This window comes from Myotis lucifugus, unplaced genomic scaffold (genome assembly GCF_000147115.1).
Source record: "Myotis lucifugus unplaced genomic scaffold, Myoluc2.0 scaffold_733, whole genome shotgun sequence".
In the NCBI taxonomy this organism is placed as follows: domain Eukaryota; kingdom Metazoa; phylum Chordata; class Mammalia; order Chiroptera; family Vespertilionidae; genus Myotis; species Myotis lucifugus.
The window spans coordinates 1-18,091 of record NW_005871781.1 but is presented as its reverse complement, the minus strand read 5'-3'; the positions used below and the strand labels follow the sequence as shown (position 1 = coordinate 18,091).

At 60.3% G+C, this 18,091-nt stretch overlaps 1 protein-coding gene across 1 annotated transcript in view; it reads left to right on the top strand.

Annotated features, from left to right (window-relative positions):
- WDR27 (WD repeat domain 27) overlaps positions 1 to 18,085 on the top strand; it is a 20,487-nt gene extending 2,402 nt beyond the window's left edge. Inside the window, exons 2-20 of the mRNA XM_023746802.1 lie at positions 922 to 1,063; positions 3,039 to 3,163; positions 4,161 to 4,274; positions 5,193 to 5,244; positions 6,404 to 6,474; positions 6,810 to 6,906; positions 7,736 to 7,838; positions 9,179 to 9,267; positions 9,400 to 9,461; positions 9,752 to 9,873; positions 10,575 to 10,657; positions 10,928 to 11,006; positions 11,955 to 12,032; positions 12,625 to 12,722; positions 13,868 to 13,957; positions 14,651 to 14,772; positions 15,752 to 15,885; positions 16,694 to 16,791; positions 17,863 to 18,085. Of these exons, the coding sequence (XP_023602570.1) occupies positions 1,024 to 1,063; positions 3,039 to 3,163; positions 4,161 to 4,274; positions 5,193 to 5,244; positions 6,404 to 6,474; positions 6,810 to 6,906; positions 7,736 to 7,838; positions 9,179 to 9,267; positions 9,400 to 9,461; positions 9,752 to 9,873; positions 10,575 to 10,657; positions 10,928 to 11,006; positions 11,955 to 12,032; positions 12,625 to 12,722; positions 13,868 to 13,957; positions 14,651 to 14,772; positions 15,752 to 15,885; positions 16,694 to 16,791; positions 17,863 to 18,017 (1,812 nt within the window). The 5' untranslated portion in view covers positions 922 to 1,023 and the 3' untranslated portion in view covers positions 18,018 to 18,085. The remainder of the gene's footprint in view (positions 1 to 921; positions 1,064 to 3,038; positions 3,164 to 4,160; positions 4,275 to 5,192; positions 5,245 to 6,403; positions 6,475 to 6,809; positions 6,907 to 7,735; positions 7,839 to 9,178; positions 9,268 to 9,399; positions 9,462 to 9,751; positions 9,874 to 10,574; positions 10,658 to 10,927; positions 11,007 to 11,954; positions 12,033 to 12,624; positions 12,723 to 13,867; positions 13,958 to 14,650; positions 14,773 to 15,751; positions 15,886 to 16,693; positions 16,792 to 17,862) is intronic.
- The last annotated feature ends 6 nt before the right edge of the window (positions 18,086 to 18,091 follow it).

Sequence of the window (18,091 nt, the reverse complement as noted above, 5' to 3'; positions counted from 1 at the left end):
ACACCGCTGTCACCTGGGTCACAGCTGTCCCCTCCCTGGTCACACCGCTGTCCCCTCCCTGGTCACACAGCTGTCCCCTCCCTGGTCACACCACTGTCCCCTCCCTGGTCATACAGCTGTCCCCTCCCTGGTCACACCACTGTCACCTGGGTCACAGCTGTCCCCTCCCTGGTCACACTGCTGTCCTCTCCCTGGTCACACCGCTGTCCCCTCTCTAGTCACACTGCTGTCCCCTCCCTGGTCACACCCCTGTCCCCTCCCTGGTCACACCGCTGTCCCCTCCCTGGTCACACCGCTGTCCCTGGTCACACTGCTGTCCCCTCCCTGGTCATACAGCTGTCCCCTCCCTGGTCACACCGCTGTCCCCTCCCTGGTCACACCGCTGTCCCCTCTCTAGTCACACCGCTGTCCCCTCCCTGGTCACACCGCTGTCCCCTCCCTGGTCACACAGCTGTCCCCTCCCTGGTCACACCACTGTCCCCTCCCTGGTCATACAGCTGTCCCCTCCCTGGTCACACCACTGTCACCTGGGTCACAGCTGTCCCCTCCCTGGTCACACCGCTGTCCCCTCCCTGGTCACACCCCTGTCCCCTCCCTGGTCACACAGCTGTCCCCTCTCTGGTCACACAGCTGTCCCCTCTCTGGCATGCGGTGGGTGCAGCATGTCCTGTTCAGTCACACGCAGTGGTACGTGGGGGTGAGGGCGCTGCCCTTTCCTGCTGCCTGTTGTTTGTGATACTGAGCTACAGTACCGTGCTGAGCTCGAGAGATTCGTTTAGTAGTACATAGGGTTTTAATAAATGAATACGCAAAGTCAATATATTTGAAAAATTTAATCCATTTTTTTTTAGGTTTGAGGTTACATTGGTATGTTATTTTGTTTGTTACCTCTAATCAGTGATGTTTTTGTGAATTTTTAAGCTTCTGATCTTAAGAGGACACCATCAGCCAATTACTGCTGTGGCGTTTGGCAACACGGAGCACCCGCTTGTGGTCTGCTCTGCCTCACAAGACCACGTGCTCATGTGGAGGCTGGACGAGTGCAGAGAGAAGGCACTTCACGGTAGGTGCAGCCTAAAGCCACCTAACACTGTCCCGGAGCGACTTCCCCTTCGATAGCCCGGTGCGCACGGGGCTGGTCCTGTGCGACCCTGGGACCTGGAAGGCAGGTGCGGAGCTGGGGGAACACGGCCGAGCGAGAAGCCGCTTCCCGAACTCAGTGCGTTTAACCTTCACGTTTTCTTGCGTTGGAATCTGTGACTTCAGTGGCACTCTGAAACGTGGAGGGAGTTGAAATATTCTTTCCCTATGGAGCTGGGGCAAGTTCACAGCTTAGAGTGGGAAACTCACAGGCCCGTAGCGCTCACCAGCATGTGGGGCAGTGGAGAGCGAGGCGTAGACAGATCGTGGCGACATGCTCACGGGAGCCGTCCCGGCAGTGGCAGGTGGGAGGGTGGGCAGTGCTGAGAGCGCCTGTGAGGCAGAGGGGTCTGGGGGCCTGGCCTGGGCGTACGAGCTTGGCCTGTCCGAGGAGCCGAGACCGAGCCTGCGTGCTGAGGGCGGTGTGTCCGAGTTGTATCAGATGCGGGTGAAACGTTGGTGAGGACCACAGTATGGAGCTACACTCAGAAGTTACAGAATTGCTCCTAAAATCAACTAATTTTAGGCAGCAGCCTCTATAATAGGTTGTACTCCGCCTTCTTTATAGTATGGTCACTGCAATATCAGTGTGCCACCACTGACAGCTACACACGTGCACGTGCATGGCAGCACACACATACTCATGTAAACACACACATGCGTGCAAAACAAACACACATGCACCCAACAGTACACAAACATACATGTACACATTACACAATATAGCACACACATACTCACACATGTAAACACACACAAACACACATGCACATAATACAGTATACACACTACACGATATAGTACACACTCACACATGTAACTACACAAACACACATGCACACACACATAGCACCCACCCGCAGTACATGCACACATGTATACATTATGTACACACGTGCACACCACACGCACACGCACTCACACATGTAATTATGTGTGCACATACACACAAATCCAAACACACATGCATGCACATAGCACCAATACACACACCACGTGCATGCCTACATACAATGTACATACATGCACACATTCATTATGTACACACATTATACAGTACCGATATTCACTATGTACACACAGTACATGGCTAATATATACTACATTGCAGTGTACATATGTACACTGCAATACACACATGCATAATACATTCATACACATTCACATGCATACACATATGGTATATGTGTGCATGCATTTATAGCACACAGATACACAAACACATCTAGTACGCACATGCACAGCATACATGCACACAGGGACATGTGTGCACAGTACATGTGTTTAGTAGATTCATACACATACATATGGTATGTGCATGCATATAGTTATAGCACACACATATACAAGCACATCTTATACACACGCACAGTATATATGTACATACAGGCACACATACACACTACACACAGGGTACACATGCATGTAGTGCACACCTACAGGCACATGTGTGTATGGTATGCACATGTGCTGCGTATAGTGAGCCACCTGTTAGGAATCCGCTCCCTCCTGTGGTCTTGGTAAACAGGCAGTCTCATTGTAGGAGGGGCCGGACTCCCCAAGTTTGTCTGTAAGCGGAGCCCCACGTGGATCTGGGATGTGGAGATCTACTCCCAGGACGCAGGCACCGGGCTCAGGGAGTCCCGTGTCCCACCCCGCAGGGGGTCAGAGCAAGCTCATTCTCCCCTTCACGGGGCTGCACGGGCGGGTCCTGGGCAATTCCACGTATTTCCAGAGGAATTTTTATATTCAGCGTGTCTAATTCTCTCAGAGAGCCAGTCGTCTGACAGCTCAGTCACCCTGCGAGCATGTCCCTGCCCGGGAGCCGATTCCCGGGGACACGCAGTCCTGCCTCTGATGACCAACTAGCGGCTGCATCCCCCCCGCGCCCTCTCCAGGGATGGACCCGCGCGGGCTCGTCCTGGGCACCCGCCCGGGAGAGGTGCGGTGCGTGAAGTTCAGCCCGGACGACCAGATGGCTGCGGTGTGCGCTGGCAACAGGGTCCTCGTGCTGGACGTGCAGGTGAGAGGCGGCTGTGGGCGGCGGGGCACAGTGCGGGGGCCTCGCGGGGCCTCGCGGGGCCTCGCGGGCAAGGTCCGCCTGCCTCTTGTCAGCAGCCCTAATTGGGCGAGTTTCTGTACACACGTGAGGGGAGTCAGTGAGCACGCATCTGTGTCTTGCAATGGAGGCCTCGCCGTGACGCCCGGGGACCAGGGCACAGACATGCTCCGGAACACGGAACACGGAACACGTGCACTTCCCGGCCTTCTCTGTCAGAGAGCCTCACGGTGTGGGCCTTTCCCGCCTCTCTCTTACCAACACTTGCTTCCCCTTGAGAAGTGGACTTGCTCGTTGATTCTTCATCGGGATTGGCTGACGTGGACGTGCTGCCACCCGCAGGTTCTGTGACCATTGAGTCTCGTGTTGGACCCCGGGACGGCTTTTGGGCCCATGTCACACAGCGGGCGGGGCCCTGTTCCCTCGGACCCGTGGCCGCATGGGACGTGCTGTGGTGTCATGGGTGCAGCGACTGAGCACGCTGTTGGCCCCCGAGAGTCCCTTCCGTGTCCACGTTAGAACCGTGGGGCAGGCAGGACAGAGGCGGGACTTCGTGTTGGTGGTTGTGGCGGGACCTGCTGTTGTGTGTGCGGGCGGTGGGGGCACACCTGCCTCTGGACACGTCTCGGCTCACGGTTCTACGCTGGCGGCTCACCCTGGGGAAGGGCAGTGTCGGTGGTGACCTCACAGACGGAGGCGGGAAGTGTCCTGGGACGGGGCTGGGGCTGTGGACACATCCTGCGGGAAGGGCCTGCTGTGGGTGGGCCTCGGTGGTGTTGGTGGCCACCGGCTCCTGCGGCCCCGGACGCTGTGCTCAGCTGTCCGGGTGTCAGCTCCGTGCACGGAAGAGGGAGTTCCGCAGGGTGTATTTTAATGGAAACTCTTTTCTGCGAGACACAGGCGCCTTCTTAGCTGTCATTGCTGGGACATCCAGTGACTGGTCTCCCTGTGCAACCCGCAGAGCCGGACGGCGCGCGCCGAGCTAGAGGGGCACCAGGGCCCCGTGACCGCAGCCGAGTTCTGTGCATGGCAAGCGCATGTGGTCGTCTCGGGGTCTGAGGACAGAAGCTTCAAGGTAGGGACGGCCCCGCCCGCAGACAGACGGAGCAGCGGCAGGGCTGTGGCGTCTGCGCGATAGTTGCCCTCCTGACCTTCCACCACCGTTTCAGCCAGGCCACGGCCGGTGTGGGAGCCGATGGCGCTCACAGTGCCCCTTCTGTCCCGAATTCCCACGTGGGCTCGAGGCATCGAGTCAGCTGGGTGCCTCCTCGGATCCAGGCCTCGGGGAGAAAGCCGATTTCTCTCTGCGGCGTCAACGACGGCCCTGGAGCAGCAGAACCGTCGTCCGGTGTCAGGACTCGATCAGAACAAAACTGGCTCAAGAAGAAAATAAATTAAAATGCAAGCTCAGTCCCCATCGCAGTCCACGTCAGCCCGTGTCATGATGGCTGGTGACCGAGTGAGGACAGTCCCCATGAGGGAGAGAGAGGAGAGCACTGACCCCACCTGCACGGAGGGACAGAGGGACGGTGCCAGGTGCAGCCGGGAGGGTGTCCCCCCAGCTCCCGGCGCCCTCTGCTGCCCACAGCGGTGCCCGCGTGCTGTGCCCCCGCTCCTCTCTGGAATAATGGAGACTGGGCCTGCGGTGCCATAGCCGCACGGCCCTCGTGGAATTAAAGGAGCTGGGTGTTGGTGAGCGTGCAGAGCAGGTGGACACCCACTTCACCTCTGGCCCGTAAGGCCCGCGTGTGGGTGCCGCCCGGCCTTGCGGCTGGGCTGGTGCTGGGTGTCTGCCTCGCCCCTGGGCCGGTCTGGAAACGCGGTGTTTCCCAGGAGTCCACGTCTCACTATGCGCAGTTCCCTTGTTTTCCTCCTGTCGCTGTCTGCTCTCAGGAAAGCACTTGCAGGGTCGCTTGTAGCTGCCTAGAGTGTGAGCTGAAGGGCCAGCAGCAGCGGCAGAGCTGCCCTCCTGACGAGCTGTGTCTGCCCTCAGGTGTGGGACTGTCGCACGGGGGCCTTGATGCACAGCTCGGCGGTGCTGACAGGTAACTGGCCCTTATGTTCGTTCGTTCTGCCCGTGGCCACGCGTCTGCGCTCTCCTGGGGCAGGTGTGGTCGGCACACGGACGCCAGTCGGGGTCAGTATCACCCCTCTAGCTGCCTCACTCCCACCGACTGTCTTCATTTTAGCTTTAAAGTCTGAGCGTGGCTGGGAGCTGTGGAAGGTAGAGGTGTGGGGAGGTGTGGCCACGGCGCTGTCCCACAGAGCAGGGCCCGGAGCTGCGTGTTCGCGGGACGCGTGCCCGGTGGGCCCAGGCATGCGGCCGGGTCGCCACACTCTCCTCAGTCCGTCCCCTTGGGCATGGCTGACACCGTCCACGGTCGCACGTGGCACCGGCGGTGGGGCAGGGTGCCGGCGTGGGTCTCCGTGGGGCCTGTGAGATGCGGGGCCGGGCGACCTCCATGCAGGGCCCCAGCGCCTCCTGGGAGTGGTTTCCTGGTCCCGCTAGGCCCAGCGCTTCTCTCCTGGGAAGGGAGCAGGGAAGCAGGTGTGGCCCTGACTCCGCGTCCCCCGAGGGCCACGCTCTGCGGGACGCGCTGCTCTCACACTCGGCGGCAACACAAGCAGGGCCAGAGCCCGGGCCTGGGGATCGCGCTGGGATGACTTTCCTGAAATTATGTGAACTACCGGACTGTCCAGAAAACAATGACAAACCTGGTTTTGACATCATTTATAGTTTGTAGGCCATGGGGTGTTTTTTAATATCCATTTATCTTAACTCTCCTTCCAAATTCTTGGCAGTTTAGATGCACAATATGTCTTAAGTGAAATGACATCCTAGGCAGCAATTTAAAAAGATGCCATTTAATTGCTGTTTAGCACGAATCCTTAGCTTCACGGAGCCTGGCCACCCGAGGCCCGTCCTGGGGCGTCTGTGCTCCGGGCGCTTGCTGTGCGGTCCCCTCGTGCCCCCCTCCCCCCCAGCCAGCGACTCAGCGGGGGCTTGAGTGACGGGGGCAGAGGCACAGTCACCTGCCGGCCGGCGCTCAGGAGAGTTCACAGCTGTGCTCGCTGTTTCTACTTTCTGTGCAGAAATTATTTCAGAGCAGCTGGAACTGACTGAAGGAATAAGTGAAGCTGAGAGTTTTCTTCAAACTGTACCAGTGCCTTTGAGGGTAACGGCTCGTCTCTTCCTCTCACCAGCCTCCCCCCTCCTGAGCCTCTTCACCGATGGGGAGAGCCAGCAGCTGGTGGCCGGGGGCGCCGAGGGCCAGGTGAGGGCAGGGGTCGGGGCCTCCTGGAGCTGCACACCTGGCTCACCTAGTGACCGCTGTCACCCTGCGTGTCCCGGGCTGTCCCGGGCCCTGGTGGTGTGCGCCTGGGGGACCCGCCGGGGTCTGCAGAGGCCTGTGTGGTGCCCGCACCCGAGACAGTGCCCTCAGCCACGGTCAGCAGGGGCCGAGGGGTGGGGCTCAGACCAGGGCAGAGGCTCGGGGACCCCAGGGCCACACGCCTTGTCTCTCATCTGCTCCCACCCTCATCCCTCGCCCGGCTCTCCCTGCCTTTCCTCGTGCCGCTGACGAGGGTGAGGCCCCGTCTCGTTTGCCAGCTCTGCATCTTCAGTTTGGTTGAAGGTCATCATTATCGTCATGTGACGCGTGTGGACCTGAGGAAAGAGACGGAGAGTTTCTACGCCAGGCGGCCAGGTGATGCCCCTGACCTCTCACCTCTGACCCGTGATGTGAGGCAGGAGGGGCCGCAGCAGGGTCAGGTCTGACTTCAGACCTCTGCAGGAACCACAGATCTGAGGGGGGGGGGGTAAGGGGGAGGGTCTAGTGAACGCTCCGCTCCTCCTGTGGGTGGTTGTCATGGCGACGAGGGTCCAGGGTGAACGCCTTCCGGCCACCATGGGTTTTCCTCGCTCAGCAGACTGTGCCTCGCTCAATCCGGTTCCACCTGGATGGGCCCCGCCCGCCCTGCTGCGTATCACCTGTCCCCCCGCCCGGGGCGCACTGTCCCACTGCTCTAGCCTCCTCGGTCTGTCAGAGGAGCTGCCTGTCCGGGGACTGGTGCTGCCTGTAGTCGGGCGGGGCCTCCTGCGGGACTGCTGTCCGAGGCTCCGAGCGCAGGCCCCCTCCGCCGGCACGCCGAGGGCAGCATAGGCCCAGTTTGCGTTTCTTGCTTCTTCCCAGATGACTCTAGCCATTCCTCTTAAAATGGCCAGAAATTGCCTTTTCCCAACGTGTCTACCTTTTCGAATGCTTTACGTCTTGGCTGTCGTGATTTCTTCTGTCAGAGCCCATTTATCCTGAAGCGAAGCTCAAACCACTGTAACCCACGGCGACCGTGCCCTCCCTCCCTCTGTGGCCTGAACTGGACGCCCGCGCCCTGCGGCCTCGTGACGGGGCCGCTGCTTTCTCGTGTCCCCTGTGAGGAAGCAGCCCGTGTCCCTCGGCCCCGATTGGCCCACCGGCAGCACCTGCGTCTGCCCCCCCCCGCTTCCCCTCCATGTGGGATTGTCACTGGCTCTTCCAGGAGAGAGCGGGCTGGACAGAGGGGACGGGGTCGACGTGGCGCTCCCCGTCCTGAGCCTGGCGCGCTGCGACCTGCCGCCGGGCCTCGGCCCCGGGCATGGATGGTGAGTGTGGTCGCTCGGCCGGGCCCCCAGGAGAAAACCTCTCCAGTCAGGTCCGTTTCTTAGGTGGTGGGAACGACACCGGCTTATTTTAGTGTTTGTGTAGCTGTCGGTGATGTCAGCGTTGCGTATTTACGTCTTAAAGTTGGTCAACTTGGTCAATTATGTTCAACGTATTTGATAAGAGAAATGGGGTTACTTTATTTTGCTCATAAAATCTAGGCAGCTCCCGGCCTGTGTGGTGGGTGAAGGGAGCCGCAGTCCTAAGTCGTTCTACATGTGTGCGTGTGTCACGCGTTTAACATGGTCCGCGACGAGCTTACTCACCCGTGTTTGGTAGAAATGCTACAGGTACTTGGCAGCACAAGGAAGCCGCTGCTTAACTGGGATTAAAAGGGAGGTGGTGAGTGTGTCCACCTGCGGCACAGAGCGTGGGAGGTTCCGGACACGACTAAGGACTCGGCCCCCAGGAGGCAGGGGCGGGGCGGGGGCTGCAGCCCTGCCTGTGGCCTGGCTGGGGTGGCCCTGTCTGCCCAGACACCCCTGCCTGGTGGCACGTGGCTGGAGGCCAAGCGGAACAGTCGCCTGGCGGGCAGTTGAGCTGACTGTGGGCCTGAGGCCGTGGGCGCCCGTCCCAGGCAGCAGTGATGGGAGGGTCCAGACCGCGTCCCAGGGTCCCATTTCCCCCCCGGACGACTGGCTCGTTGCTCTGTGGTCTGGCGTTGGAGGTGAGGACGCCAGGAGTGAGTCCGGGAGCTGGGCTGTTGGAGGTGCCTGGTGACCAGGCTGTGCCTGGCTCAGTCCTCAGGTGCCAGAGGGAGACCATGGGCCTGAAGGCCCTGCAAACCCACCTGGCATAGCCAGCAGGGGGCGCATCCGTCACAGAGGAACTCGCATCTGGTTGTAAACTGAAAACTAAGAAGAGGAGGCAGCAGAGCTGTGTGCCGCTCGCTGGGAGCTCTGCTGCTCTGGGTACAGTTTCCTCCGGAGTTTGTTTCTCGCGTGCAAAGCTGCCTGCGGGCCGGAGGGCAGGAGCCTCACAGGGGGACGCGCACTAACCTCTCGCGGCCTCAGGATGTCGCGGGTCAGAGCTGAGTTGCTGGTCTCACGGAGACTGGATTCCAAGGACACCCAAACCCTTTGACACCAGCCCAGCTGTGGGTGCTCGTAGCTTGTCGCTCAGGCGGCAGCACATTCACCTGCAGCGGGCGGAGAGGCCCGTGCGGTCTCCGCGGTTACGCTGCTCACAGGAGCGTGGGTGACCTCGGGGACGACACCGTGGAACTGAAGCTCACAAATGAGACCAGTCCACGTGTCTCTCTCTGAAGTCTTTCCCCGGACAGGACCAGCTGTGTGTGGGTCGGAAGCTCCGCTGGACTGTTCATCCTGAACCTGGCGAGCTTTGAGCTGGAGGCTGCGCTGCATTACAAGGGTGAGCGCACGTTCAAACCGCCTTCGCTGTACATGTCACGTCACGTTAACGTTGTCTTTGACTGCTGTTGGGGAGTAAGTTTTAGGGCAGAAAGCCCTTAAATGTTGCTTATTTCTCTTTGTGGAAATTCAGATTTTCTGAACCTCAGCATCCAGGTGGCCGGGTCGTGTGCCGTGATGAGCAGCCGTGGCAAGGTCAGTCCTCAGCGCTCCCGACCTTGGCGTCTGGGGGCGTCCATCTGTCCGTCCGTCCACGTGACTCGTGCTCCCTTTCAGCCGCGTGTGACATGCCGGCTTTCCCATGAGGCCTTTGTGGGGAAGTTGTGAGGAGCCACGGTGCTGTGCGGACTCCCCACCGGTCAGGCAGCGCGGCTGCTGTGAGGGATGTGGGCTCCCTGCGGGGACGGCTGTGTGCACTGCAGTGGGGCCTGCTCGTCCGTGATGGCATCACAGTCACGTCTCTCATTCTGTCACCACTGTCACAGGCCTTCTGCTTACTCGCTTCCATGTTTGGGAATGAGGTCGCCGGCTTGGAGCTCGACCCAGCCGCTCTGGTGAGGTCCCAGCAGCACCCCCACCTGGGAACGCAGCTCTCAGTGCTGCCCAGGTAGGTCTGCCAGGTGGGTCTGCCAGGTGGGTCTGCCAGGTGGGTCTGCCAGGTGGGTCTGCTCAGGTAGGTCTGCTCAGGTGGGTCTGCCAGGTGGGTCTGCTCAGCTGGGTCTGCCAGGTGGGTCTGCCAGGTGGGTCTGCCAGGTGGGTCTGCCAGGTGGGTCTGCTCAGGTAGGTCTGCTCAGGTGGGTCTGCCAGGTGGGTCTGCTCAGGTGGGTCTGGCAGGTGGGTCTGCTCAGCTGGGTCTGGCAGGTGGGTCTGGCAGGTGGGTCTGGCAGGTGGGTCTGGCAGGTGGGTCTGTTCAGGTGGGTCTGGCAGGTGGGTCTGCTCAGCTGGGTCTGGCAGGTGGGTCTGGCAGGTGGGTCTGCTCAGCTGGGTCTGGCAGGTGGGTCTGGCAGGTAGGGGCTATATGTGTCCGTATATCAGTTGGCAGAATTCAGAGCAAAGTTCAGTAAACTCCCACCTATACTACCCTTAAGTTTGTTTTAATGTGAAACACTGTTGTGTTTCAGGATAGAATACAGATTATAAAACAGTGTTTTTATTAAAATACAGATTTACTTCTTGGGAAGATAAGAGTGAGCTTGAGGGTTTGTCGCTCCTCTCAGCTGCAGGCCACGCCTGCAGGGACTGGTCTGCGACTGCCCTCAGGCCCGTGTTGTGTGGAAGCAGCTCCCACGATGCAGTCTCTGTTTTCAGCTCCGGTGTCTCCCCGACCTCCCCTCTGTATTTCGGAGTCGCTGAGGCGACACGTGTCAAGCCGGCCAGCCACCAGCAAGCCGGTCAGTGTGACCTGAAACGTGAACATGAAAATGCAGACGTGGTTCTCGTTAGTGTCGTGCTGCCTGGGGGAGGGTCTGTCCGGGCGCCTTTGTTCCTGCCCCTCCCGTGTTTCTATGCAGGGAATGTGCTAGGTTTCTTCTCCTGAACTGCGTACAACTCACAGGAACTCAGGAACTGCTGCTTCTCAGGGTCCAGCAGTGCGGGCCGTGGGCGCTGGGATATGATGGATCATGAGATGTTTTTTCTCGTTTCTCTAACTGCCTTGCCAGCTACTCAGAGCTCCCTGCGGGACCAGCCCCTGGTCTTCCACAGCCGCGTCCGGTCCTCCGGGTACACGGCTGCACCCCAGTGAGTAGATGGCTCATAGCCGCTCCCACGGGAGCAGCAGGGCAGTGACGGTAGCTGCGGCCTCGTGTGTCCTGAGGGCCACCCACAGGGCGGGAGACGGGAGACGGGAGACGGGAGACGGGAGATGGGCGGGCGCCGCAGTTAGAATGGGGTCGGCCCCTCACAGACGTGCAGCAGCTGCAGGGCCAGCCTGCTGAGTGCTCACTGTGCACCGGCCCCTTGGCCCCTGGGTCCTTGCCTGGCCGCAGTGGTTGTGACTGACCACCTGTGAGGAGGGACATGGCCTGGGGCCTGACCGCACTGTCCCCCCCAGACCGCAGCCTCGCTCTGACCACGGTGTTAAAATCGCTACACCCAGAGCTGGGGCGCAGCAGGGCTGTCTGAGGGCCGAGTGGGAGAGGCGGGCTGGGAACTGGGGCTGGCGAGGACTTTCAGGTACAGCAGCCACGGGTCCCGGTGCTTCAGGGCCCGCGTGTCTCAGAAGCAGGCACTGCCCCTCAAATCTTGACCCATTGTCTGTCTGAACCCCATCACGAAACAGCCTGTGAGCGGGAAGCCTGGGGGCCCTGGTTGACTCGTTCCCGCTGACTCCCCTCTGCCATGCTCCCCTGATGCCCCCTGCAGCCACCCTCTGGGCTCCCCGCCATCCCTGCTGCTGCTCCCCTCTGTACGACCTTCTGCCTCTGGCCCCCACCCAGCCCTCTGGCTCCTCCGCTGTGGCCTGACCACGACGGCATGACCAGCGCCGTCCGTGGAAGTACACTGCTGCCCGGCGCAGTCCGTTTCCCAGCACTGCTGGCCAGTGCTGACGAGCCTCAGAGTCCAGTCCCTCCGCGTGTGACTGCCTGGGGACGGACGGCACGTCTGCGTGGCTGTGCTTCTCACTGTTCTCTCAAGCAGCTGAGGCCCGTCACCTCGGAAGCTGACGTGAGCGTTTCCTTCCCGCAGTGTGACCATGTTCTCACCCAAGACCAATGTCAGGAGTGGCTGTAAGAGACCTTCACGACGCAGGAGCACTCACACCTGGTGGGCAGCTGGCTGACCTTCCGAGTAAACTTGGTGATTTGGAGAAACCCTTTAAACAGTTCACTGACTTTTCACACAAGTGTAGACCTGTGTGTGTCTGTGTGTATGTACACGTGTACGCAGGCATGTGCACACATTGATGTATGTCCTTCAGTCAAAGTTAACTCTGATGTATGTACATGTGTACGCAGACGTGTGCACCATCGATGTATGTCCGTCAGCCCGTCCCTGGTTTCTTTTGAAAGCTGGGAAGGTGCTGATCTGCTCACGATGGAAGCAGTCAGTGTGAGGGAGACACGACCCACAGGGTCTAAACTCAGAGCAGAACCGACTGCCCTTCCCTGAGCCGTCACGGTGCCCGCCAGGTCCCTTACATGTGGTCAGTGCTTGGTGTTTGTGCTTAAACACCTGCATGGTGGCACGCAGGGATGCTAGTCTTTCGAGAGTCCTTTCGTGGTCCGGGAAGTCAGAGTTCATGTGCGTCTGCACCGTGTCTGCTGGGATGGAGTCGCACAGGAACGGGGATCCAGGCCGTTTAGTGCCCGTCTCACCTTGAGCCCCTCCTGACCTTTGTCTTCTCTGCCTCCTCAAGTCAGCAGTGCCCTTCGGACAGCCCTCCGCCGACCCAGCTCCGCCGGCGGCTGGCTGTGGCCCAGGGCCCGGTGGCCGTGCGCTGCGTGCAGTTCTCAGGTACGGCGCGGGGAGGTGCTCACTGCCCGTGGCCCTCGTGCATAGAGTTTAAGCGACCTCGCGACCTCGCGACCTCGGTGGCCTGGAGCCGCAGGGCAGTGCTGGGTTAGACTGAGACCAGCACTCGTCCCCCGTGTGTGGGAGGAGTGGGTGCAGAGCCCGGCCGCACTCCAGGCCTGCGGAGTCGCGTGTCCGCCTTTTCCTACATGAGGGCCTGGGGAAGACTGCTCGGAGGGTCTGTGTGGGGAGGAAAAGCAGCCCCTCCCCGGTTTCCTGGGGGGCGGAGGAGCCCACGGGCGAGGACTGTGTGTCCGTCGGCGCTGTCCCTCCCGCAGCCAGGCCGCTCGGCTCTGGCAGCTGTCCTGTCTCAAGGGCATGGAGACCCCTCCCCAAACTCCCCTCCTGGCCACCGGCGTTTTCCTAATGAATTTGGGAGGAGAGAGGAGGCGGCTCTCCTGCAGCAGCTCCCGGTCTCACTGATCTCCGCTCCTTTCAGAGTAAATGCTGGACCCAGGCCCTGCCCTCGGTCCGCGGTGGACGGGGGCCTGGCCGGTGCTGCACCCGGGCCGCCTCCTCCAGTGAGTGACCAGCCGCTGCCCGAGTACCACTGGCGGATCCGGGGTTACTGACAGCCGTGCTGAGTCCCCTTTGCTTTTCATGCAGTTCCAGCCAAACACGCTGTAGGATAACTGGGGAGGTTAGAGCTGGAGGTACTGTCCCCCCCAGACCGCAGCCTCGCTCAGTGACGACACGTCTTTGTCTTTGTGATGTTCGATGTGCTTGCTACTGAGCGTGGGACTGTGAGGTAGGACCCGCCATCTGAACGTCCCGGAGGAAGTCGTGGTTGATTTCTGCCCCCCCTCAGGGAAACGTGAGACGGAACTGCTTAGCAAACATGCTGCTTACACGTCTGCTGGGGCAGGCCGACGGCAGGGGCCCAGGGCGGAGCCGTGGTCCAGGGAGCTCTGGGCTCAGACCTGCATTGGCGCCTCAGCCTCGCGTCCTCAGCTCCCTGTGGACGAAGCCCAGCAGCCTCAGGGCTGGGGTTCAGCCTCAGGGGAGCCGGGACCTGCTCGTCCCGGATGCCGTCACTTCCCGAGGGGCCGATCCAGTCACCTGAACATCGTCTCTGCTTTCTCGAGCAGGAGACGGGCGCTGGCTGGCCTGTGGCCTGGCCGACCACCTGTCCCTGGTCTTCGATGCCCATCTGACTGGAGCACCTGCTGTTTTCTCAGGTAAGACGTGGCCACCCTGGTCTCCGTGAATTCACGGGCGGGTCTCTCCGGCCTGGAGTTGGTCGCTGAGGCCACTTTCGTTCCCTTTGAGACAAGACCAGAGTAGAACCTGACTGGAGTCGGGGGAGGAGGCAGCGAGGTTTGACCCATTGGCCTCCGCTGGGCCTGCCCTCCACCCAGAGTGGGGTCCCCTGTGGGCCCAGAGCTGCGGCCGGAGCCCAGTTACATGTGGTGACTTCCCGTGGGCGGGCGTCCCTCTGACGTGTGGCCTCGTCGGCTCTTTGCTGAGTGTGGGTGAGGGAGTCGGGGTGACCTGAGCCAGGAGAGGGAGCCGCTCGGCTGGAAAGAGGGTGCGTGTGGAGGTCCCGTAGCTGGATGGTGGGTGGGGCTGCCCTCCCCGGGGCTGTATGGGTGGCAGCACCTGGATCTCCGGGCACCCGGGCACCTGGGCATCTAGGCACCTGGGCACCCGGGCACCTAGGCAGTGGTGCGGAGCCTCAACTGCCATTACCAGCGACCATTGTCAGCTCAGCAGCAGCGAGATGGAAACTCCCTGAAAGGCCACCAGGGGGCAGCAGAGCCATCTTTTCTTGGGTCCTGTCAGAACTGATCAGAACCAATCAAATCAGACCTCTCTCTCCCTGGTCCCCTGGTGTCCCCCCCCCCCCCCCCCCCCGCCCCCGTCTCCTTTAGGTCATGATGGGGCAGTGAGCGCCCTGGGCTGGAGCCACGACGCCCGGTGGCTGCTGTCGGCCTCCCTGGACGGGACCCTGAGGGTGTGGTCGGCCCGCAGCCGGGAGCCCGCCCTGTGCCTGGTAAGGGGTGATTCCTGGCGATTTCGGAGCCAGCCCTGCCACCTCGAGGTCAGGGAGGCCCAGTGGGGCAGGCAGACCCTGCTCCACGCCAGGAGGTGGGAAACGAGGAAACCAGGAGTTTGTTCAGGCACTGAAGTTAGTGGCCGAGTTGTTTTTACACAGGATGGGCACACGTGTAACACACACACACACGCAGTGAAACATCCCTTTCGTTTGTTAAGTTCTCAGGATGGCAAAGCTGTTACCACTGAAACACTGGGGACTTTAGATATGTACTCAGCGTGTGTGTGTGGGGGGGGGGGGGGGGCAGTGACAGCGGCCCAGGGCCTGGAAGTGGAGCAAGTGCCTTTTGGGGAGAAAACATCTTGTTTCAGTGAATCCGCAGGTCGTTCGGAAGCGGAACGGTAGGACAAGAGGGGAGAGTGACAACAGGACACGAGAGCCGTGCACTGCCAGCCTGCAAGGCTCATTGCAGGAAAGGGCGGCGCCAGGAGGCCTGGGGGGAGGGGGGCACAGGCCCGGTGCGGGCTCCGGGGTCGGGCGGTGTCACGGCCACGTGTGGGCTGTGCAATGTGAGTGTGGGCCCCTCACAACTACATTTTAAAACCTGTGTAAGGTTTTGGCTTTAACAAAATCCTTGATACTTAATATCTTTGCTGCCAAGTTTTATGACTTTTGTTTTAAAGTTTTCAATGGCCAGACCTCAAAACACTCATGACAGGAAAATCTAGTCATATAATATCTTTTAGAAGAAGGGGGAGAAGAGACAAACATCGTGAATTGGTTGAGCAGAGACTGTTTAGCATTTAGAACAGGTGGGTGTCAGGTGTAAAGATGGAAGAACGCCGGTTAGAGTAGCGGCGTTTATCCCAGTGGGATAAGCATGAGGGCAGCGTGAGGGCAGCGTGAGGGTAGCGTGAGGGCAGTGTGCGGGCAGCGTGAGGGCAGCGTGTGGGTAACGGCTGTGACATGCTTACAGGGCACAGACGTGTTCCCGGAGCCTGTGCACCACGCGCAGTTCTACTACCTCGATTCGTTCGTGCTCGTGTCCTCGGGCCCCGAGTTCCAGCTGCTCAGGCACCACCTGGACACCCGCAAAGATGAGATCAAAAGGTGGGCGGCCCGTCCGGAGCCACGTCTCCTGTGGTGGGAGGAAGCGTGTTTCAGCGATCGGTGACGTGTGAGGCAGTGTCTACATTTAAACATAGTTTTCATCCAAACTGTGGGGGCCTCACGTTACCGCGGTGTGTGTGTGTGGGGGGGCGGGGGGGCTGCCTCCTGCTTCCACGCCCGTCCTGAGCCTCATTCCCAAGCCTAGGACTCCGCCCACTTTGCCCTGGAGTCTGAGCTGCCCCTGCGGGCCCCCCAGGCCTCCATGCCTGGCTCTGCATGTCCTGGCCCAGACCCCACCCTGCACTCGCCTGCCGTCGAAGGTGCGGGCTGATGGCCTGGCTTGTCCTCACTGAGCCCCCAGCAGCTTTGCCCCGTCACCTGCTGTCCCTGCCAGTGCCCCAGGCCTCCCCCACCTGGGCCAGGCTGGCCACCGTGACTCGGCCACGCTTCCCTGGGACTGTGCTCCGCGCCGTCCTCGCCACGGCTGAGACACGCGTGTGAAACCTAGGGAACATCAAGCTGTTGTGTGTGATGGGAGCACGGTCACTGGTACCGTGGGTGCTTCCGAGGCCTGCGGTTACCGTAGGGTTGGGAGCCATGTGCTTTCTCACGGACGGCAGTGCCGAGTTTGTGGCTGAGATGGCGGTAGTTTTCATGAAGTCGTAAAGTCAGTCAGGTGGCTGGCTCACATTCCCTCGTCCTAAAACGTGATCATATGAGGGGATGTGAACACTTACATGTCCAGCGTTTCACAGGTAGGACGCTTAGTTGTGGAGGGAAACAGACACTGACATCTTGTCTGTTCCAGATACAAACAGAGGAGCCGGTGCACCCGCGTGTTCCGGCTCCCCACGACGGGGGCCGCGGAGATCACCGGCCTGTCGGCCGCCAACGAGTTTTATTCCCGTATCCTTTCTCCTGTCCCGAGGGCTGCGGCCGGAGCGTCTCAGCTCCGCCCCGAGTGGCACTGCGGAGCCCAGACCCCAGTGAACTGATTCTGAACAATGTGACAGCTCGTCTCAGCAGTGGGGGGCCCTACGGGATAGAAAGGGGACGCGGCGGCGCCTCTGACCGGCAGCGGCACACGGTGTCGGCTCCGCGTCTGGGACCGCGTGACTTCGTGCAGGGCCAGACCCACCCCAGGGGCCTCGAAACAGCTGCAGTTCAGGGGAACATAACACAGAGCCCAAAGCTTTCCTTATTTAGCCTTTAGGGCTAACATCAGCCCTTTTCATTAAAAAGCATCCATTTAAAATTACTTGGAGGCAAAAATCAAAATCTTCAGGAATCTATTTTGTAACATTTTAATTTACTCAGAGGCCCCATTTAATTCTTTTGAAGAGTTCTGTAGTTGAAATTTTATAAGGACTGGCCTTTGGTATTAGAAGGTTCTAAAATATTCTGTTAATATGCGTTATTTTTAGTCTAGAACCTTTTGCTAAAAACAGAACAAACAGCCTCCTGCAGAAGTGTGCTGTTGGCCTGCGGTTCCCCACGTGAAGGTTCTGCTCTGCTGCCCGCGTGGGGCCCAGGATCAAACCCCTGCCCTTTGTCCGATGTGCACGTCTCAGGACTTGGGTAGATTTTCCTGCCGTTCTGGCTAAGCACCGGCAGTTGGGTAGTTCATAGGGTCACGTGACCCCTCAGAGCCCACGGAGTTGGTCACACTCACCTGTGATGTGTCCCGGACATGGCCACGGGGCCACTGCCCAGCCTCAGACCGGTCCAAGCCAGCCCCTCCTCCTGCACACGCAGCCGCGCAGCTGAGCGTCTCCGATTGGAGTATTTCCCAGGCGCCTCGACCCTCATTTATCTCATGGTGGAACTTGGTCTTTCACCTCGAAATCTGCTCTGCCCGGGCCTCCCCTTTGTCCTCAGCCCCCCACCCCCCACCCCCGCTTAGAGAGGGGGGGCCCACGTGGGGAGCAGGCTGAGACCCCACCTCTGTGGACGTAGGCGTTCCCTAATGGAGCCCAGACCTGGTGCTGGCCGCCAGCCGGAGCAGGACAGTGGAAGTTTTCGACCTCAACGCGGGCCGCAGCGCCGCCGTGATCCAGGGGGTCCATTCCCGGCCCCCCCACCAGATCTGCCAGAACCAGGTGAGTGAGGTCGGGCCTGCACATCGCCTGTGAAACGCCACGTCCAAGGCTGTCACCGATGCGTTGGGAGATGCACTGTCACGTCTCCCTCCAAACCCAAGGCGAGT